Source organism: Nansenia antarctica, assembly GCF_963989245.1.
Source record: "Nansenia antarctica genome assembly, chromosome: 3".
In the NCBI taxonomy this organism is placed as follows: domain Eukaryota; kingdom Metazoa; phylum Chordata; class Actinopteri; order Argentiniformes; family Microstomatidae; genus Nansenia; species Nansenia antarctica.
Window position 1 is genome coordinate 85,575,971 of NC_137688.1, and position 24,502 is coordinate 85,600,472.

At 42.3% G+C, this 24,502-nt stretch overlaps 1 protein-coding gene across 1 annotated transcript in view; it reads left to right on the top strand.

The window, feature by feature from the left end:
* Positions 1 to 7,244: 7,244 nt before the first annotated feature.
* angpt1 (angiopoietin 1) overlaps positions 7,245 to 24,502 on the top strand; it is a gene marked incomplete at both ends in the record, with an annotated part of 63,697 nt that continues 46,439 nt past the window's right edge. Inside the window, one exon of the mRNA XM_080525090.1 lies at positions 7,245 to 7,697. Within this exon, the coding sequence (XP_080381216.1) occupies positions 7,245 to 7,697 (453 nt within the window). The remainder of the gene's footprint in view (positions 7,698 to 24,502) is intronic.

The window sequence follows — 24,502 nt, forward strand, 5'->3', positions numbered from 1 at the left end:
GGGCGTTTGTCCTTTACTGGGATAGAGAGAGTAGAGATGGACAGGATGGGTGGGTGAGAGACATTACGGGCTATGCACATTAATGTGCTACGCCACTAAGACCCACACCTTCTTATTGTGTTGTTCCTGGACCAATACATGCATGGCAGTGGAGGCTGGTGACTTCCAGAATTGAGGAGGCCAATTTTTTTTCCGCTTGCTCGCTTCACTCGCGATGGAATGTTCCCTGTTCTTCTTATCTGTCTTTGTTAAAAATTATTAATTTGTGTTTGGCGGTACTGAAGGGATTGGGACACTCTCAGGATGGTGGATGAAGCAGCTTTTATTGCCTGCACAATGGGTCATCAAATAAACAAAACAATTCGCATGAATCTCTGGTCCGCCTGCAGCAGCTATTGTCCCTTCTGCTCAGGCTCACAACATTCACCACAACATACTACATACAATCAATGACATGTCAAAAGCACTCAAACACTATGTCAATCAGACACACAACATACAATTCAGAACAATACTTCATCCATTTCTAATATTTATTCTGCAGAACAGCACTCATACGCGTGTGGCGGAAAAAGGTACTACACGGAGGCCAGGCCTCCTGTTCCCACCCATTTTCAGTGATTTGGCCAATCACATATTGCCATGAAAAAAATTGCATTACATTGACTTCTATGAGAAACCACTTTCCGACAGGAGGCCTGGCCTCCGTGTAGTACCTTTTTCCGCCACACGCGTGTATGAGTGCTGTTCTGCAGGATAAATATTAGAAATGGATGAAGTATTGTTCTGAATTGTATGTTGTGTGTCTGATAAAAAATATAATTATTGCTTTTTTAAATCTCTCTCTCTTCTCTCAAATTATTGGGGAGGCCAGGCCTCCTCCACCTCTATGGAGGAGCCTCCACTGATGCATGGACACTTCCAATAGTTGCCTTGTGACATCATTAATATGTGCAAGATATGGATCTAGTGTAGTCCTGGATCGTCATATCTCTCATTTATCAATGGCGCTGATGCACACATCTACTATGTTTAAGCCACGCCTACGGACATGTCTAAGTAAAGTATGACTGTTGACAGAAGCCACCTTTTGCTTTTTTAGTGGTTTTCTCCCACGTCTTCTAGAGAACAGAATGCTGGGCGGTGTTCACAGTTTCCTTTTCCACTGATACACACAGTTAAGGTGGCTACTTTAAAGAATCTAAAATATAAAACATAGTAGTTTGTTTAACACTTTTTTTGTTCACTACATAATTCCATGTGTTCTTTCATAGTTTTGATGTCTTCAGTATTAATCTACAATGTATAAAAATAATAAAAATAAAGAAAACCATTGAATGAACTTTTGACTGGTACTGTATATACATTCTAATAACTGTTATTACCCGTCTATGTTGCTGGTATTGTCATTATGGTTGTAGTAGGTAAGCCAGGCTTCCAGTATGGCGACTGACTGAAGAACATGCAAAGAGAGCAGCTCCTGAGCTAACTTTCATAATATCCGCCAAAAAGGACTCAGACTATTGCTACATAGGTAAGACGTCTTGTGTACAGAGAACATTACAACAATCACATTATAACAATCTCTGGCCTATTCAAGCATCCCTAGTACTTTTATTTCTGCACTTGTATTTTGTATTGCACCTTGTTTTTAGTGTATTTTATCTGTTGTTTCTCTTTTACGAGTGTTTTCTGTTAAGCACTTAGGCGGCTGTTTTTGTCGTTGTAAAATGCGCTATATAAATGAGCGGAGGTTGAAAAATATGACCCCAGACTGACTCGCCTGTGCTCTGACCACAGTGACAGACTTACCACTCTCGAGGCCGCTGTGCACTATCCGCTTCGCAGGGATAACGGCAACAACCTACGGCAGTAACCTCGAAAACAAAGTGAATGATTTGGAGATCTACTCCAGTCGCAATAACCTAACAGTGGTGGGGATCCCTAAAGGCTCTGGTGTTCTGGTGTTCTGTAAAACAGGACGTTCTTTCTCTTAACACGTGTTGGACCAAAGCCACAACACTGATCTCTGATAACATGGATCCACGCTTAGTTGTGTGTGTGTGCTAGTGTGTGTGTGTGTGTGTGTGTGTGTGTGTGTGTGTGTGTGTGTGTGTGTGTGTGTTAGCATGTGTGTGTGTGTGTGGCAGTAAGGCAGCTCTCTGAGGGAGTGACCCAGAGTTGGGGTGTGTGTGTGTGTGTGTGTGTGTGTGTGTGTGTGTGTGTGTTCAGGTCAGAAAGAACACAGCTTTGTGGTCAACATTGTGGTCCCCAGAGCAGAAACCATGTGCTATCCTGGACCAAAGGACAAAGGATATCACTGCATGGATTACGCTTGCAAACTCCCCAAGTCTGCCAGCCAACTAAAGCACTTGGATGATAATAATATCTCACTCTAAACTGCACCCCTCGCCTTGTTTGCCCTAATAAGGACCAGGGGGGTAGAGGGGGCTAAAGGTTAGAGGTTTAAGCACTGAATGGAGTTAACCCTGTTGAAGCCCGACAGTGACTGTGGAAAATCAATAGGCCTTGGCATGCACTGGCATACACAGCTTTTAGGCAGGCCGGTAGTCACCTTTAGTCTTCTTATTGTTCCTGTTTATGTTTTGATGTTTTGATTGCACTTTTCTTATTTTGATGTAAAGCACCCTGTGCATCCGTGCTGTGAAGGGTGCTATATAAATAACGTTTTACTTACTTACGGCGGAAAGCCGGCTAAGTAGTGGCGAATTGAAATTGTTAGCGAGCTTGCAATCAGCTTTTATAACCAGCTACTTCAGAACTATGAATAATGTATTGATGCACAGTTACGTTAACTGCATGGACAGGGAATTAGAATTTAGACTGGAGTGGACATTTGAGGTACACTGACAATGTGTGAATCAAACTAAACAAACTCACGTTTTCTTTATTATAGGTTCACAAATAAAGTAATGGTCTGCTTTTCACATTCCAGTGAGAATGTGAGAGAATGTGAGATTACAACTCAATTAAGATCCTGTAAATATGTGTTTCCCCCTGTAGACAACTGCTCCTTGTTACAAAAAGACACAGGCCATGCCAATCATGTGCTGGAATTAAAGGAAACATTTCTGATATAAAAAAACAAACAAATTCTACTTTTTAACATTATAGACATAAGTGGTAGTGTCAAATAAATGCCTATGTATGTGTTACGGTACATGTGGGAAACCTAGGGTTAGGGTTAGGTGCTACGTCGACTTGGTACATGCTGGCATGTCTAACCCTAACCCTAATCCTAACCCTAACCCTACCCCTACCCCTAACCCTAACCGTAGCACCCTAGCACCTAACCCTAACCCTAGTTTTCCCACATGTACCGTATTCCCACATGTACCGTAACATATGCATGCCTATGCCAAATGTTCTGTATACTGTAGCATTGCAGAATGTTTGATATTAGACCAAATGTTTTTATAGTAGTGGTAATAATAGTTTTCATTTTATAAACTCAATGATATCCTTACCCTGGATTAATTTGGACTTTGTAGCTGGCGCCCATATTTTTAGGACACTAAGCTAAGTTACGTCAACTGTACCAAGATTTCCCAGAAATGTCTGCACATGCTTTTTGTCCTGGGTAGCCTGAGTTATTCTGGGGTCTGTTATCTTGGGTCTCCTCCATGCATTAATTCACACACCCCTTCTCTCCCACACAGTGAAGTGCTGAAACCCTAGATAGCCTCCCTTGAATAAGGGATGTCACAGTGTTGTCCATAATAGGGACTTGACCCCTGACCCCCCAGGCCTTTCATCAACCGTATTCCCTCGGCTTCCCTCGCCGGCTGCCGATACAGACATTATGTTCTCTCACTCGTGCATTTAAGTTTGGTTTTCTTGGAGTTCTCGTTTAGTCGACTCTATTCGACATCTCACTTTTATTGTTTTATTGTTTTCAGTCCTTTTATCTTCTCTTCTTTAATTTGATCATATTTTGTATTGTGTTGCACTTCATTTCATATCCTGCACTTTACCTGTTCTACACCTGTGAAGCACTGGTTCAGCTGCTGCTGTATGTAAATGTGCTATATAAATAAAGCTGACTTGACTTGACTTGACTATGGGATATGCACCCTTCCGTATTAGCTGGAACCCTATTCAGTCCCGACTGGAGCATTTCACATGGCTGACCCTGTCCCAGCAGCCCAGTCTGTAAAGGCTCATGCACAGCGTGTCCCTTTCGTTATTTCGCATATATCGCAAGCCCGTCGGCAGTGGTCCGATAAAACCTGGCTGTCCAGCTCAGCTGTTCCCCTGGAAAGATAATCACTATCCCCAGGGCTGTATGTTGCTTTACTTCCTCACAGGAATCCTGCTGTTTCAGGTTTCACTGTTACAGAACAAAGTTCGCCAACAAGAGATGTAATCACCCCTCAGCCAACCCCACGCTCACTGCGGAAATTAACATATTGCACTATAATAAATATTGCATACTACTGGATTAGTGTACTTGTATACCATTGGGCATTTACTACCGTACTGTAATGTATTATATTGCATTTCATATAATTGTACTCTGCACAGCATTTTTGCACTATGACAAGCCACTGTAAATGTAAGATGTAAAGCCATCACTTTATTACTTTATCAAAGAAAGTTTTTTTTTGGGGGGGGGGGGGGGTGTTATTGTGTTATTATTGTGTTTTCTATCTGAATGCTGCAATGTCAATGTTGAGTAACCAAAGCCAAAGAATGTTACTCTTGTGTGTACTTAAGTAAGATGACAGTAAGATGTAATAATAATAATAATAAATAATGTAATAAAATAATGTAATAAATTTTTTGGATTCTGATTCTGATTATTTTCTAGCCTCGCCACGTTCTCTCGTGTCCTTCGTGTGCCACGTGAGAGTTTTTTGTGAACACTTGTTTGCAGCATTGCTTAGCTAGCTAGCCTACGCTACACAACCGTTAGCCTGTTATTAGCCTGGCTCGCTAGCATTCACCACACTATGTAAAGTCACACTAGCTAGCTAATGAGTGGTTGCCTAGTAATAAACCTACACTAGGTAATTACTATGAACCACTACCTGGCTAGCTGCTCTTGTTTGGTTGTCAGATGGTCTCCATGTAACAAGTGTTGCTAATGTGTTATTATACAACGGATATATCCGGTCCATTGTCTCTATTGGTCAGTTTGGTCCATTGTCTCTATTGGTCAGTTTGCGTTCCAGCCGTGCCGATATCCATGATATACACACGGCTAAATGGAATGTTGACACATCTTTTCATAGTACTCCGCGTTTGTATAATATTACCGTTATCGAAGTTACATTCTTACCGTTGCTTAGCAACCGATAAACAACCATTAAAATACATTAATTAAAAGTTTGTCTTGTCTTTCTTCTGTGAAATTATTGATAGATAAATGTGGTAACCGTTGTATAAAAGCGTTATGGAACTCGAAGCCGTTAATTATCCAAACAGCCAAACCTTCTCTAATGGTTGGTGGAGGCCGTTACAGAACGGTACAGTTCTAAAGGCCCTCTTTGAGAGCGGGTTCGGAGAATGAAATGAGCCTTTATGGGCTGGGCTGGGGCCGGTCCGGGCCTGTTCCAGGTTAAGCAAGGGTGCATATCCCATCGTGAGATAGATGCCTCCCTCATCTCCTTCAGTGAACGTGGGAACGTAACCCAAAGTTTTTACAGTGTTCGCAGAATTTCACACCATGTTGAGGCTATTTTTGGCTGAAAATAAGGTTTCCCTCAATATAATACTATAATTATGTGAACATACAACATTGAGAGTTTCCTAGACGCAGATTGAGCCTCCTCCTAGAACAATGGAGATTGTCGGTTTAGTGAATACGATTTTTAAAAAGCCTCTTAATGTAGCACATTTTTCAGATATATCTTCCCTGCAAAATGTGACAAGACCAAAAATCGATGACAAACTACCTTTTACCTCAGTGACGACATCGCAAACCACCTGAATTATATCATTGGGTGTCCTGCTGTGTATATTGCAGGGGGGGGGGGGGGGACAGGCACAGTGGAGGGCTACCACACAAGCCTGAGGTTACAGAGACTGTAAACCGATCCCCACAGTCTGAGCACATCCCCTGTGCTGTGGTCCCTCTCCGCCTCACACACACACACACACACACACACACACACACACACCCTTGCACGTGCGCACACACGCACACACACACCACCCATACACACACACACACACACACACACACACACACACCCTTGCACGTGCGCACACACGCACACACACACCACCCATACACACACACACACACACACACAAACTCACACGCTTGTCCATACACACACACACACACACACACCCTTGCACGTGCGCACACACGCACATCCACACACACACACACACACACTCACACACTCACACACACACACACACACACACACACACACACACACACACACTCACACACACACACACACACACGCTTGTCCATACACACACATTCCTCTGCCGTCTCCTCTGCAAGGGGCAGTCTCAGGCTCAGAGAGAGTGCTGGAAGCCTAGTGTTGTTCTTCACGGAGCCTCACTCACTCCGGTCGTGTCGTCACACACACACACACTGCACCCAGAGGAAAGAAGAGAGGGGGGAGGAAGAGAGAGAGAGAGAGAGAACAGTGACCAGGGGACAGCCATACGCACTGACATATAGGATTTAACACACGTAGTAGACACAGCGGCTGTACAAATAGAGGCACATGTTTTGAGTTGCTAGACTTGAAGACTAGAGGATCATCATCTACTGTACGTTCACTGTCACACGTGTCGGTACCAAGCCCTGGATGACTAACTAGACTTCTGACGGATATCTGAACATCGGACACACAGGACTCCTCCAGAACCCCACCATGTGTGTGTGCTAGTGTGTGTGTGTGTGTGTGTGTGTGTGTGTGTGTGTGTGTGCGTGCGTGTGTGTATGTGTCTGTGTGTGCGTACGTGCATTTGTGCATGTGTGTGTGTGTGTGTGTGTGCACACAGATGATGCCCTCCAGACATTCTCCCTGTAGGAGGTCCAGCATCGGGATGGACGACACTACATGCTCCTCTACATCCACGGTGTTCCTCACCGCGTTCTGATTCCACATCATCATCATCATCATCATCAAAGGGAATAACTGCCACACGATTGACCCGGGGTCAACAAACCGCCATCCTTCAGAAAGCAAGCTAAAACAAGGACTTTATTTTTTGATCTTTTAAACCTTTCTTTCCCCCCTAGACTGGTTGGTATGATGTTGTGGCACAGGTTCAACTGCCACTTTCTCTCGTTGGCAGCCCTCTTGGTGGCAGCGGGCTGCGGGGGTGAGGGGGATCAGAGGAGAGGAACAGACGGCGGTGCCGGGAGTGTAGGAGGCCAGGGTGGCGCAGGTGGCAGTGCGGGCAGCAGTAGTGGAGGCAGCAGTAGTAGTAGTAGTAGCAGTAGTAGCAGTAGTAGTAGTAGTAACAGTAACAGACGTTACCACCGCATCCAGCACGGACAGTGCACGTACACCTTCATCCTACCTGAGGGAGAAGGGTCTCCCGGAGGGAATTCTTGCCGGGAAGGGAAAGCTGGCGGCACCCAGCAGCACAACGCCAACGCGCTCCAACGAGACGCTCCGCCACCCGAACAGGACCTGTCCTCCCAGAAGATCCACCACCTGGAGCACGTCATGGAGAACTACACCCAGTGGCTGCAGAAGGTGAGGAGAGGAGGATGGAGAATAGCATTATTGTTTCGCTGTTAAAAGGATGACGTTGTCGAGCTTTGAATGAGGGTTTTAGTTTTCTGGTGGCAGGTTTGTGTGTTCAGTGACTGGGACTGTCTATTATCTTGACATTTATTTGTTTTTTAAACCCATTTTGGGAACAACATTTGAACTCATTTCATTCATTCACATTTCATAACAAATGTAAAACTTTTTTACAAGAGCAAAGACACAATAAGCCTGCTGATGTTCTTAAATGTTCTGGTTAAAAGCCACAACATCCATATACAATTTACATCCATCTACAATGCTTTATTTGCATTGATAATCGTTAAGTAGTTCAAATGTCTATATGCTCCCTGAAGGAATTCCACAGATGTCCAGTTTGAGTTCCTCACAGTGTCCGCCACAGAGCGGTGGTAGTAATATGTCAGTCACCCAGAGTCCTCCAGTGTGCTGTCTCTTTAATGACAGGAAGTCCGAGGGGGACCCCTGAGAGAGTGCAAGGGAAGAATGCTCTCTCTATACACTGCTGTGTGCTGTCCACGACTTGACTTTATAGTCCAGCTTTGGAATATCGAGAATGTGTCAAGATAGTGTAATTATCTAGTACATGCTAATGGGAAGGACTTACGTTATCCCTTACTTTATAGAAAAAAACACGAATATGTGTCTGCGTTATGTCTGGTCTATCAATTTGTCTTAATAATGACTGTTGGCAATGGAATGCATTCATCTTTGTTTCAAACGTCTGAATACTGAATACCTTTAAAAAAAATCGAAAACATTTACTTTTTGGTTGGTTAGAGGTGGGACACATAACATTTCCACTGTACTATAATATGTAATGCTTTTATAATGGCCTTGGAAATATAATGAATGGCCTTGAAAATGTGCAATGGGATTGTGGAGTGATTTTATTTAAAAGTAATAGTTCCCCACCAATGTTTTGATTGGCTTTGTCATTAGCATACGTACTTCTCCTGGCTGGTCCTTGTTGTCAACGTGTAGCTTGTTATAGAAAGGAGGCGCATCAAAACTATCAAAGTGAATATTTATTATGACCTGTTTATGTGGGAATCTTTTTTGAATGGTCTGTATAGACGATTTTTCAATGAAAGCTAGCTAGTACTAGAACACTTTCTCATTGTAATTGCAATTTTGACCCAGATTTCCTGTGTAGCTCCTTTACCAAGATGGAGAAAAAACAGCTTTGCTCTTGTGTCTGTTAATGATGGAACCACGAGAGGTCTGTGGTGCATTTTGTCTTCTCATCCTTTACTTCCATCAAATTAGGAACTGTTTTGGCATAGGAATGGCTATGAATGACCCTTTTGATAATAAGGGGTCCTTTGCTTACACTATGTACGGATGAACAATTTGTTTGGAAAGCCAGCTAGGTGTTTCTGACTATGAATATGTTTTTGATTGTGATGTTAATGACTTAAGAATTGTGAGGTCATCGCTGATACCCCTTGGCAACAGATTTGCTTTTCTAAGCTTTGAGACTTACTGTCTCCGAAGAGAGACTCTCTCTGAAATGAATACATGAATCAAATAAATAAACTCTACATTCAGAAAACCAGCTCTGCTGTACTTTTCACAATATTGTTATTTTCCAATAAGATAAGGAGAGCCAATCTATGATTAATTGCTTTAACCCAGTAGTTTATTTATGTCTTTAAAAAGTTGGCATGAGGTGAACAAATAAATGCACATGATGGATTTGATGGATTACTCTGTAATTGTAGGATTCCTAGACTTTAACGGCGTACCCGTTGTTGTGCTTTTTGCTTGTTAGAAATCAGAGTTCCCTGTTTAAATGATGTGGCTAGTTCCTCAACATTCAGAGTAGTTAGTTACTGTTTTTCATCCACCATCACGTTTATCTTTTCACTTCTCAAGTTGGGAGAAATAGTATTACCCAGGGTTTCATTACAATAGCTGCTTCTTTTCGACAGTGGTGCCAGGGCGTGCAACAGCTTTCTACCAGTCAGCTTGTGCTCAAAGCCCCGGTGCTTCAAGCCTAGAAAACAAGCCTGTTTGAATTTTCACAGTTGGGTTTTCTAGTCGCACCCTGTAATATAATCTCCAGTTTGTTTACATTCTACAGTTCGTAAGGTGGCAAACTACAAACTACGGAGACTCAACAGGTTGTCGTAACTTAAGCACTTTATCACAATTTAATTTGTAAAAAGCGTGACTCAAATCCATTAAATTGTGTAGTTACAGCGAGATATCATTTGGATTATCCTCGCCACCCACCAAGTTCACTAGACACCTAAAGCATTTGGATAATATCCCGACCTAACCCTAAACCTAAACCTAAACCATAAAGACCAAGGGGGTAGAGGGGCCTAAAAAGTAGAGGTTTAAGCGCCGAACAGGCCTGGAGTTAACCCTGTTGAAGCCCGAGAGCGTCTGTGGAGAAGCTATTAGCCTTGGCACGCACTGGCACACACGGTGAAAGCCCCGCTGTGGAAAGCCAGCTAACAAGTTGATGATTGAGTTTGTAGTCGGGGAGTAATGAACGAGGCTACTACTCCCTACTGTGTGCGTGCGGTATCTCAAATGGTTTTGTGTAGATCAAGTTACACGTATGTATATGTACTGTATTCCCTATAAAATACTGGATGGAATTTTGGGCTTTTGGCAGATAATATAATTGTTATCCTATTGCTATACATCATTATGTTTAGTGAGAGGAATGTAAACGGATTCAAAAAGAGATCAGCTTCAGATTGGAATATTAAAGAATGACCTACATACCGTACTACATACAGTACATACTGTAGGTGCAGAGAAAGGATAAGTAGCGTGCAAAATAGTAGAGAAAGCAGTGTGCTTATAATATAGGGCCAGAGGTGTCAAGAGAAACCTGATATGAAATCATATCAATTATATACCAATATAATGTATTATATACAATATAACATATCAAATATTCACAAGTAAGTGAATCATCTATCTATCAGTCATCGCTGATCGAAAACTAATCTCTGGTTGCGCCAGTCATAATGCTAGAAGAAGGTAGATTCTTTTTTTTCTTCGTTCATTCAGTCGAATATAGTATAACAACAGTACAGCACTATTTGTGGAGTGAACCTCAGGCTTATGCAACCATTATATATAATTCCTTTATCCAAAGAGGCTTATAATAAATAATCATAAATAATGATAGATAGATAGAATCATAGATAGATAGAAATGATAGAAATGATAGATAGATAGAATCATCTATCTATCAGTCATCGCAAGAAAACGAATATCTTTTTATTTTATTGTATTTGTTTATTCGTTCAATCAGTCTAATATAGAACAACAACAGTACAGCAGTATTTGTGGAGTGAACCTCATGACTTATGCAGCCATTATAACTGTATAATTTATAATCTTCCTCTACATAAAAATAGAGCTAATGAAAGGATCTGCCATCGCCACTAACACACTAATACCACCATGGTCGTTTCACGAGACTTCAGAACTCTCCACAGACCTCAGACACGTTTCATCTAAACCCAAAAACAACTAATCCATCTGGCCTCTGTGTTGAATAGTAGGGGGGGGGGGGGGGGGAGGATAAAGAAAACAATAAAGTGCATCATTTTACCGTTGACAAATTATACATTGATGCAAAAAGAACACATGCAGTTTACATGAAGATAACAATAACTGGAAGAGACACCAAAGAAGTCTTAAAGCTCACGCCAATAATCTGCCTAATCATGGATGTGGACTAACATCAGGATGCAGTTAACATTTTTCATTGGACAAGAAGATTAAGCGTCCCTAGCCAGTCTATCTATCTTAATCAAGTAAAACCTTGACTGCTTGTCGAAGGGGAGAGCTGGCCCGTATGCTACTTCAGCCACCTGATGAAAGAATCCACAAAGGATACCGTCCACCCCCCCATGCATGGGCGCTGAACTGTGGGGGGCAGATGCAGCAAGCAGCTGTTTGAGAAGCATTAGCCCTCCGACATGATTCCCTCTGTGGAATTCTGCTCAGGCCAGGGGAAGAGCAGGCACTGATAACATTCCTGCCCAGTCAAAGGTGGCTTCTGTTTGTCCAAGGATTACTTCCCCAGCAGGGCTGTTAAGAAGATGGGCCTGTGATGTTTGTAGCATTTTGTTGCTGGAAACTACCCGCTTAATGCATCCTCACTCAAACGTATCATTTCTTGGCAAGAGTGTGAGGTATCTGTGGTTAGAGATGCTGTCCATAATTGGTTGCCTTTCCAAATAAATAGAAACGGTTAATTTCCCTGGTAATTTGATTACAATACTGTAGATTTCCCAAAAGATTTGCCTTTTTTCTGCTCTTGGGAGAGGAAGCGATAGATCTTCGCACTTTCACTTCGGTCTAGACAGTAGAAAGTGTTTCCGACCAGTGTTTCTGGAGAAGGGAGGCATTTTGCCAAACCAAGCTGCTGAATTACAATATGTGCCTGCGCCGGCTAAGCGTGTGTGTGTGCATGTATCACTGGAAATAGCAACCAGCAAAGGGCTACAAAAGTCAGATTGTTTCGCTAGGTGATAGGTTGGGGGTGGGGGAGGTTCACGTCAGCTTTGGGACGATTTGGACAAAAGTGATTTTAGAGTTTTTGTTTGCTAATTGTTGTTGCTAATACACATTTCTGCTAATACCTTACATTGACAATTGACCCTAACCCTACTGTAACTACTTAGTTAATCCCTAACCCTAATCCAAGTTAACCCCTAACCCTAACTCTAACCATAACCGCTACCTAAGCCACTCAAAGTGAATGTTTTTTTGTTGTTGTTTTTTTAATCCTAATAAGAGGGCTGAAATAGTCTCTGCTTCTTTTATTTTTGGTATACCAGAAGTGCATGTCTGTCCTCTGTTCCTCATTAGCTGGATTTCCAATCTGTATTATAAGGGATTGGTTCAGATCACACTCCCGGGCCAGTAACATGTTGTAGCTCTAACCAGTCAGCCAAGCCTGACAATATTATGTGTGATATAAGTGTACAACTAAAAAGCTAGTAACCGGTAAAGAGCTCTAATGAACTACATTTCCCCTGAGGCTGTGTTACTCCAGTGCTGAATCTCTGCACACATGTTTTATATGCTTGTAAACCTAAACTGGATACTTCAGCTTAAACATGGTTAAAACCATATCATTTTGATCTCATGGATGCTCATGGTGAGCTCATGGGTGTTCCAGAGTGACCAAAAGTGGCGAGATTGTTGTAATTTACCTAAAAAGAACAAAACTTTTCCCCAAATGGACGTGGCTAGCAGTTAGACAAACCTAAGGGTTAACAAGTGTAACATGGCTAGATTCTACCCCGCTCCCCTTGTGGTTCATAAAGTCAGATGGGTGAATATATCTGTGGTTAATGCTATCAGAGGGCCACACAGCATGCCCAAGGAAAGACCAAGCTATTTTAGGGGTGACTTCCTCTGTATCAAAGTGCATTTTTGCTGATAATGACAGCCAAAACTAACAATCATATGATGCAGTTGTGGATGACTAAAAAGCGCTTCCTTCCTGTCCCCCAGAACATGAAAATAGCATTACAGTCTATTCTGCTGCTGCTTTAAACATATCTATCTTTGCCTTACATGCACTACAAGAGGAGGAGAAAAGCAAACAGAACTCGGCCGTGCATGTCAGGGGAATAACCAAATCCATTACAGCAATGCCACAGTATTTCCACACAGATGTGAAATTGAGCCCAACATTGTTAATGTTCTTGATTTTAAGGAAAGTGGGCATTTACCATTTTTGTCATAGTCAATATTGAAACTCACTTATTTCTCCTTTTCCAGAAATCATATTTCATTGTGGTCATTAGCCTTGAACCTGCTGCAAGGTTTTGATATTGGACAGAAACATCTCCTTAACTCTATGCCGCAGTTATGAAACGAAAATGAATGGGAGAGTAATTATAGTTTGATATATAGTTTTGCCCATGGTCTTGAGTCTCTCTACTTTCCCTGCAAGCATTGTGCATGTAGTTAAACTTCCTGCATTTACTATTCTCCGGTGGGAATTTTGTAGAATGTATTTAACCTTAATGGTAACACTTTACAATAAGATACCATTTGTAAATTGTTTATAAATGGTTTATAGTTAGTTAATGAATGTCACATGACTTAATTGTTGAATGCAGTACAATGTGAAGATATCCCAAAGCACAGTACAGCTGTCACTATGTGTTTGCCCTACGGCCCATACTTTAAATCCTGATGTCAACACGTCCCTCAGTTAAACATGTCCACTACTTCAACCTTCTCAGTGTTCAGCGGTGTGTGGTTAGTCAAAGCCTCTACAATCTCTATTAGGGATTAAACTGGTTTGGGTATATCAATAACAGAGAAAATACACCGCAAGCGTCAACCTCAGCAGCACGTGTGCGTGGCGGAACTGCTGTGGCTTCCACACTGGCTGCTGCTGCGTGTCTTCTGTGGCTTTTGTCTGCAACGCACGAACCACGCGGAAAAAATAGACAAGAGTCTTAATCTCTAGATGGCATGCCACGCGTGCTGTATGACTGCTCTTACCCGTTGCTCTAAATGAAACGCACACACGCTGCTGAGGTTGACGCTTGTGGTGTCAGGAAAAACATGTACGCTTGATATGTCTGTTTCTGGCATGCGGCTGAGAAGAAAGGGACATAAGCTTTTATTTCTTCAGCTCAATGCTTCTAGTTGACTGCTGCTTTCTAGTTTACCCTCACAAATTCCATCTGAATCCTCTTCCATCTGACAATTATTAATCCTAGAGATAAGGCTGACTCCGTGGAGATGAGAGGAATTCCTGAGGCCGTACACTGCCATCGAGCCCTTCTCCCCTCAGACTTTCTCCTACAGATGTTGCTTTTGCCTTTCACTGGAACACTGGAACTCTTGCCAAAGATGTTTACCTTATCGGGTGTTGAGCTTCTTCAAATGTTCCATGATTGCAAAACACATTTGGAGATGGAAAGGATGAGAGCATTAAGGATTAAGGTTCCATCGGAAACGGAGAAGCTTTCAGTCATGTAACCAAAAGATAAATAAACAATCACTGTCCATGTGGGAAAACAATGAGTAGATGCGAGTGAAGGTGGGGGGGAGAAAGGGAGAGAGAAAGAGAGTGGGAGATTCTGTGTGACAGACGAACAGTTGGAGTCCCACACAGTGTGGAGAACATCCTTCAATAATTAATTTCATTTCTCCCTCACCTGCCCTCCCTCTTGCCACTATCATGATATGAATATCACTATTTAAATTCTATTTTTTTGGAGTGGGTAAGGGTTAGGGGAGAGTTGGTACTGTAAATCGTTTTGTTGTAATTGTAGTTCATATCGTATGATATATTTACATACTTATGTGTGGGCAGCCCCACACATTTTGCGGTGAGCCGTTTGGAACTGCCCAGTAGAGCAGACTGGACACAAGCCTTTCCTGTGCGGTGGTTGGTGGGTTCTTGTGTTCAACATGTTTGTTTGAGTCCTGATTTAGTGGTTTAGTGATGTGATTGATATGACACCATCCACCCCTGTCCACACACACACACACACACACACACACACACCCACACACACACACACACACACCCCCCACACAAACACACACACCCACACACACACCCACAGCTCTGGAGAACATCTTAACCCTGTCCAGTTTGGCTTGTCTGGGACCCAAGCCAGGCTTCTCACATTCCACACAATACCAGGGTTGTGGCTGGCAGAGGCGACTGGAGATAATTGATGAAGCTGTAGGTAGAAAGCCTGGCCCCCTCCCCTTACCTTATTCTCCCCTTAAAATAGGAGTCAAAAGTCAATCCACATTACAACCCACCGGCTCCTAAGACTAAAAAAAAGCACTGTGCGCAATTCAACCTCAGTGATGAAGCCAACGATGAAGGACTTTGAACAATAAGTAAGATTGAGCAATAACTAAATACTTATTTACATTGATTAGACATTATACGTACATTACTAAAGTGGACAGGGTTCCTACAAGTTTCAACAAGTCACATTTAAGACCTTTTTAGACCTTTTTAAGACCTCTTTGCATATCATTTCTGACCTATTCGCGGCACCATGATAGCTTTTTGTCATCCTGCCGTAGCTTTGTTCGCCAATAATTTCAAACCCAGGGTTCCAGCTTGATTAATTTCCACATAACTAGATGTGGTCGGACTGATTTCCTTGCAGGACAAGATAATCTAATGTTTTAGACCTAACACCTAATTCTTTAGACCTAATAACTGAAACTTACGACCTTTTTTAGGCCTTATGAAACGGATTGGTGGATTTTAGACTTAAAGGCTTTTTAAGACCAGCGCGGGAACCCTGAGTGAAAGGGATACAACAATTGGAGGTACAGATGTAACTGTATTTTTAGATGGACATTCCCACAACCAGGCTAGGACAGACCACCACCAGAGAACGACCCAACCAGGCAGCCGCGGAACACATGGAGCAGGAAAATAAATGTCCTCTCTGGCTGTTAAGTCATAAATGGCTGCAGATGTTTGTGAAAGTGGACATATTTGTCATGGAGCTCCAGACCGGGGCTGTGGAGGGTTAATCTCCAGCAGGTCTGGAATGGCTGTGTTTGGATGGCTGTGTTTGGATGGCAGAGCGAGGGATGGAAGAGGGCTGACGAAAAGATCAAAATGTTCATATTATGGGATCTGCTTCTGTACACCCCCGATACTAATTTAGTGAGTTTAAACTGTGATGTAAGTTCGCTGACTTCTAAAGAGAGATCATGTACAGTTACAGTAATCAAAAGTCGTCGGCAGTCCAAACATGTGTGTGAAAAGATCGGTCTGGACAGCATCCGAATATAGGGCTCTCACAATATTGCAGTGATGATTATGGAATATTATGTTTACAGCATACACAATAACCACAGAGCTGTGGAAATGACCCCTTAGCGTCCCTCATCCTCCAGCTCAGACAATAGTCCTACAGTACAGGACTCCTCTGGTTTAGATCATTTGATCTCTCTCTTGCTTGTCACTGTGTGTATACACACTTCTTCTACACTTCGGTCTGAGCAAGCAAAAATAAACAGAGACCCAGACAGATGAAAGCTCAGGGATATAGTGACATGGTGCTGCTTATCCTCTGGGCTTGGGCTCTCTCTCTCTCTCTCTCTCTCTCTCTCTCTCTCTCTCTCTCTCTCTCTCTCTCTCTCTCTCTCTCTCTCTCTCTCTCTCTCTCTCTCTCTCTCTCTCTCTCTCTCTCTCTCTCTCTCTCTCAGACAGAGCTCTACTATACAGGCCTGAAAATATCGTATATGAGCTTACCCAGTTCAAAGAGTGTGGTGGTGATATATCTTCATGAGAAGGAGTTTGAAGAAGATGTGTAGATAGAAAAAAGACGTGATCGTTCAGCATTATCACCAGCGATTCCCAACCTAGGGAGTGGGCCGCCAAATCATGGGCAAAACACATAGTTAAATGTAAACATTTTGTATAACTTCATGGTATTTTTTCTTTAAAACCTTCAAAAATGCATCATCACTGTGATACCGATAGATAGGAACTTATGGTAGGTATGCTATGTTTGTTGATCGCCCAAGCCCACCACGATCGACCTGTACATTTTTAGGTGAAACCAAAAAAATGGATAGTTGGCTAGCATCAGACACAATGAAAAGGAAAGAAGCCATTGGTAAGCCATAAGCGATGTCCCGCCTGTGAAACAAAAAAGAAAGGTTTAGAGAAAGTATCACGCTGAGTATTTTAGTGTTTTCTGAGGTTTTATCAAACAAAGCTCTGAAGCCATGTAAACTACGCCAAACTACGCCAAAACACAGACATTATACATGTCCATGGCCGCTTGAATTCTTTGGGACATTCTGAATGCGTTCATAGTTTCAGACGGGATCGATTGATCCAAATATGTGGGAGTGAGCACTGATGGTGTGTAAATGGTAAATGGACTGACATACATCGCACCTTTATCCAAAGCGCTTTACAACGGCCTCTCATTCACCCATTCACACACATTCACACACCAATGGCGGCAAGCTACCATGCAAGGTGCCGACCCGCTCACTGGGAGCAGTTTGGGGTTCAGTGCCTTTCCACTTCGACATGTGGCCAGCTGGGGCTCGAACCACCGATCTGCCAACCTTGCGCTCATTAGACGGTAGCTCTACTTCCTGTGCCACAGCTGCCCCCTGTGTGATGCTGGGCCAGGACAGTAGAGTCGTCACCCCATGTGAAAGCTGTGGCACCACTAGTAGCATCTGTCCACTGCAGAATACACAGAGAAGCACTGGTTACAAAGATCTAAAGAATGTTCTAGACGAGGCAGTCAGAGCAGTCAACGTCGTCTAAAGCTGCCCACTGCAATCATGTTTATTTTCCGTTTTATGTGAACGGAGATGGGCAGTGACCATAACCAGCTTCTGTTACACACCGAAGTCTGGTGGCTCTCAAGGGGGAAGGAACTGATGCCACTTTTTGAATTGCTTACTGAGGTGAGGGTGTTTTTTTTCTCGACACAAACTTTGAACAAGCACATTGCGTGTGTGATTTGGAGTGGTTGGCCATGTTGGGATACCTAGACGACATTCTCAACCACTTGAACCACCATGATCAATCATGTCAAAGAGCACCTGCATGGCTTATACACTAGAAGAGCTGTGAGGGGTCACGGTGACCCCTGTGAGTAAAAAACAATTTCTATCTTTGCACTTGATCAAATTTCAGGACCCTCCTTTCATGACTTTTCCCAGATATGTGCGTTCTACCACCCAGTATCCTTACATTTTCTAAATCACTTCAGGATATGGTAGTATAAAGCTATTTTGCAGTTTTTCTATTTTGCAGGCTAAAAAAAGAAGCGCCCTCTAGTGATCTCTGTGTGTAAATAGCAGATTTACATGCTAAAAAGGGGGTCTATTTGACCCCCAAGGCGGCTCTACTAGTAGGTAAAATAGGCACGGCTGTTGTAGTGTTAACGTGGAGACTTCCTCATCCCAGTATTCTGGTCGGATGTGGGCTGTGAACACTTTTTGAGATTTTTCAAGTGGGCTGTGAGTCCGAAAATAGTTGGGAACCGCTGCTCTACACTGCTGTGAACTGAGACCAGACGAAAACAATTCCATCAGGCTACTGTACCTCTTCCTGCTACTCTGTTTGATTTGATTGTTGTTCAACAAGGGAAATGGGCTCTTGTTTTGAGCTGTTTCACAGTTTCTATGCCACTGGCCCGTGTGCTGCCCCCTCCTGTCCCATACTGCCTTGGGGCTAGATGACTACTGCTGTCCCAGACTGCCTTGGGGCCAGATGACTACTGCTGTCAGTGCAGGGCTGCACATCAAAGGAGCCTGTCCAGACTCAGCACAGCAGAGATGATACATGGCCCAGCGTCACCCTCAGTGAGATGAGGAAATGAGGCAAGAAGAAGTGTCTGATGTCATCTTGGTGCCTCATTCTGTGATGTATCCACAGCAATAGAAGGCAGAGGCGGGGGGGTGGACTGTAGTTTATGGAGGAGATCTCTCTGTTTCTCTAACCCTGGACGACTAGGGAGCATTTATACACTTTGATCTCTTGCCTTAGTGAGATGTTAGGGGAGAAAATAAACAAGAAAACCAGATATACTGTATATATAGTAGCATGTCATACTTATACTATAAGATATTTCACATTCCTAGTTTAAGCAACACAAATTACCAACAGCACAAAGAAAAGTGTCCCAACCGACGATTTTGAACCAGCGATGTTGATGTTTCAGGCAGGGAGCTATACAGAGCGGAGCTATCTAATCCAACTATGCCGAGCTTAAACGTATTACGTTTTTCATTAAATAAATGATTAAACCTAACTATTTTTCAAAATGTGCTGGAACACTAATGTTTGGATGTAATCGCCTCCGTGGGTTGGTGTTCCTATGTTCTGTAGAGCTTGAGTGAAGGAACAACAATACAATTGGGATTACTAAGACATGATCGGCCCCACATTCCTGCATGGATGTCTCCCAGCGGAAACTTTCCCATGTGTTAGAGTAGCAACAAGCTTCTTCAGAAAATGTTTCTCTGCAGATGGTACTTTGGGGTCGAAGCGGATTTGAATTTGTTTGGTTTTCTTTCCCATGTCTTGGGTGAATGAGTGTATTTCCTCTCCCATACATCTAGATACACAGAATTAATTGGGGTAATTTGAGGCGCTGCTTTGACATAAGAGAGCCCTTGTAACTCGAGAATTTGTCCAAATATACATTCATCTCTGCTGATAAATATTTATTTTCACTCTGGATGAAGTCACGTGAATGACGCTAAATTTATAATGCATCTGCTTTAGGGATTAACCAAATGGAGAGAAGCAAAACAGCAGAATATGGTTATGGCCCTGGAAAACCACAGTGAATTTCACTTAATCTTAGTGAATGATAATGAATGAATATATTATAAGGCGCTGAACCAAGTATTGGTATAAATATTACAGTCTCGCTTGACAATACCTATTTATTTTCCCATGGGCAGGTTTACAAAGCTCTGTAGTCAAAACATTTAATCAGAGTATGTTGCCACTGAAATATCTTCATACATGACAGCCAAATCCTTGTCTTGCCTGTCACAACACGCAGACGTTCACCTCCCTGAACACGCAGACGTTCGCCTCCCTGAACACGCAGACGTTCACCTCCCTGAACACGCAGACGTTCACCTCACCACAATGCGCCCAAATCAGAAAGAGAAAAGCAAACGTTTCTGTTGGACGTCGTCCTCTCAGCTGTTCAGAGTAGAGAACTGAAATTCAAATAAAGTGCTTTGACAGCTAGCATAGCATAGTCCTGTCGTCTAACCCAACAGAGATACGTGTACACATGTATGGAGAATTTAACACTAGAACAGTCCTACTAAAAGAGCCACCTCGGGGGTCAAATAACCCATTATTTTTCAATGCTAAGCTGCTATTTATACACAACGACCACTAGTTGGCCACTTGTAAATTAGCCTGCTTCCTACACAGAAAAACTGTAAAATAGCTTTATATTAGCTTATCCTGAAAATGTAAGGATACTGGGTGGTAGAACGCACATATCTAGGAAAAGTCATGAACGGAGGGTCCTGAACTTTGATCGAGTGCAAAGATATAAACATTTGTTTTACTCACAATTGCAATCACCATTTCACTGCACATTGCCTTATCCCACCTGGATGATAGGAACACTTACAGTAATGTGAGAATGCTGTTCACCCCTCCTCTGCAACTGGATCCTGGACTTCCTGACTAGACTAGACAGGCAGACTGTGTGTTCAGTACACTCCTGTCCTCCCCTGTTCACCCACGACTGCATGGATACACACGACTCCCATACCGTCATCAGGTCAGCGGCTTCAAGTTCCTCTGTGGCCACGTCACCGAGGACTTGTCTTTCCTCGGGTGGCTAAAGAGATGTGGCACGGCTCCTCAGCTCCTCACCAACTTCTACAACCGAGAGCATCCTGTCCGGCTGCATGACCACCTGGTACAGCAGCTGTATAGTCCTTGACCACAAGGCATACATACACAGAGGCACACACTCATTGCCATCACTGTGGCTGTTTATTACTGTCATTTGACCCCCGAGGCGGCTCTTTTAGTGGTTAAAAAGGGCACGGCTGTTCTAGTGTTAATATAGGCTACAATCAAGGTCCTGAGCAGTGATTGCAGTACGCTACTATGGCTGTTGCAGCGAAAACCCACAATCCCTTGCACACTGTTAGTTTTAGCCTTTAGCTTTCAATGAAATCTATTTTCAGTTTCCTTAAAACAACACACACTTATTTAGAGAGACAGGAATAATATTATGTCAAATAAAATATAGTGTGTAAAGTAGTTGTTCATCAAAAACAATTCCCAAAGCAGTCCAGAAATAGTTTGTCTTCTACAGCCTTTTCCATTAATTAATGTCCTACCTCGTCCTGTTTTTTTTAATGAACTGTTGAATCTAAATCTTGAATCTTCTGTTTTAAGTTAGGCTTGTTTTCCACTTATAGCGATGTGATGAGATTACATTGTATTAGTCCCTGTAGGTTAACACCTAAACTGTAGGGTTGGAATGGTTGCTTGGAGAGCATACCTATGTTTTATTTGATTAACTTCATACCATATTGTATTGTTTTAGTATGCTGTTGTGTTGTACTTAACAATTGTATAGAGCATACAGTATGCTCCCCATGCCTCACTTTACATAAATACATTGAGACAGTCCTCCACTCCTACAGTTATTGTTAACTTGACAATTCTGTATATGTATTGTTTTCATGATGATCCTTTAATTTACAATAGTTATGAATTTAATCTGGGAGCTACTCCACCTGACCTGGCATGTACATGCAGTCTTTTTTATTTTATTTTATTAAAATGGCCACCAATGCAAACATAGTACGGTAATAGTTTAGTATTTTATTTTGTGCTTCATTATATTGTAGGGTAATGGTACCACGGAAATGCATAGATTCATAAGCTTTTTGAACAGGATTTACGTGCCCTAGAGTAAATCAAATTATGAGAATACCCTGAATGAGTTGTCCACATTGAATTGTCCACATTAATTCGTTTTTGACCATTTTGAAAATGTAACTGTTTCATTATATTTGATAATGATTTGTAATGCAAATAATACGTATTTAAGTTGGAATATGTCAGCATTTGCACAAAACTATAAGATTCTTAAGATTCAGTTAAGCAAGTAGAGTAGGTCAGAGTGGCAGTTGAGTGGCAAAAGTGTGGCATTTGCATTTGGAAACTGTTGCTGTGAACGCACAACATATGGTCAAAGGATCTCTCAATGCAAGTGAAACAGGCCATCCTTAGGCTGCAAAAACAAAACAAAATCCATCTGAGAGATAGCAGGAACATTAGGAGTGGCCAAATCAACAGTTTGGTACATTCTGAGAAAAAAAGAACGCATTGGTGAGCTCGGCACCACAAAAAGGTCTGGACGTCCATGGAACACTACCGTGGTGGATGATCGCATGATCCTTTACGTGGTAAAGACAAACCCCTCCACAATATCCAGCCATGTGAAGAACAGTCTGCACGAGGTAGGCATACCATTACCCAAGTCTACCATAAAGAGAAGACTTCACAAGAGCAAATACAGAGGGTTCACCACAAGGTGCAAACCATTCATAAGTCTCTAGAATAGAAACACTAGATTAGACTTTGGGAAAAAAACATCTAAAAAAGCCAGCCCAGTTCTGGAACAGCATTTTTTTGACAGATGAAACTAAGATCAACCTGTACCAGAATGATGGGAAGAAAAAAGTATGGAGAAGGCTTGGAACGGCTCATGATCTGAAGCATCCCACATCATCTGTAAAACACGGTGGAGGCAGTGTGATGGCATGGGCAAGCATGGCTTCCACTGGGTCACTCTTGTTTATTGATGATGTGACAGAAGACAGAAGCAGACGGATGAATTCTGAAGTGTTTAGAGATATACTGTCTGCTCAGATTCAGCCAAATTCAGCATAGTTGATTGGACGGTGCTTCACAGTACAGATGGACAATGACCCAAAACATACTGCGAAAGCAACCCAGGAGGTTTTTAAGGCAAAGAAGTGGAATATTCTGCAATGGCCGAGTCAATCACCTGATCTCAACCCGATCATGAATGCATTTCCCCCTGCTGAAGACAAAACTTCAGGCAGAAAGTCCCACGAACAAACAACAACTGAAGACAGCTGCAGTAAAGGCCTGACAAAGCATCACAACGGAGGAAACCCAGCATTTGGTGATGTCCATGGGTTCCAGACTTCAGGCAGTCATTGCCTGCAATGGATTATTTTGCATTCTTATTTCAAAGGATTTGTCCACATTACATTTGAGCCCCTGAAAAGTGGGGACTGTGTATACAAATGGTTCCAATTCCTACACGTTTCATACAATATTGTCGTTCAATCCCTTGAATTAAAACTGAAAGACTGCACTTCAATTGCATCTCGATTGTTTCATTTCAAATCCATTGTGGTGCAGACAAAACTATGGAAATTGTGTCACCGTCCAAATATTTCCAGACCTACTGTAACTGTATATGTCTAGACACTAGAACAGCAAATGACCCCTCATGGCTGTTCTAGTGTTAAAGTGCTTCAGTCTCCTCACTGTCGTCAACATATTGAGCTTTGGCGTCTTTGATGGATGGAGGTGGTGTGTTGCTCTACTCGCCAAATTAGTTTGGGCATTAGTATTATATGTAATGATTTGAGGAGATGGTTGGTTTGATTTCAGGTCGTGTACCCACCACTTATTATGTCCTTGGTAATCTTCATGTAATGAAATCAACACAATACTGTAGTATCCTAGTTACTGTTACAACACAATACTGTAGTATCCTAGTTACTGTTACAACACAATACTGTAGTATCCTAGTTACTGTTACAACACAATACTGTAGTATCCTAGTTACTGTTACAACACAATACTGTAGTATCCTAGTTACTGTTACAACACAATACTGTAGTATCCTAGTTACTGTTACAACACAAGACTGTAGTATCCTAGTTACTGTTACAACACAATACTGTAGTATCCTAGTTACTGTTACAACACAATACTGTAGTATCCTAGTTACTGTTACAACACAATACTGTAGTATCCTAGTTACTGTTACAACACAATCCTGTAGTCTCCTAGTTACTGTTACAACACAATACTGTAGTATCCTAGTTACTGTTACAACACAATACTGTAGTATCCTAGTTACTGTTACAACACAATACTGTAGTATCCTAGTTACTGTTACAACACAATACTGTAGTATCCTAGTTACTGTTACAACACAATCCTGTAGTCTCCTAGTTACTGTTACAACACAATACTGTAG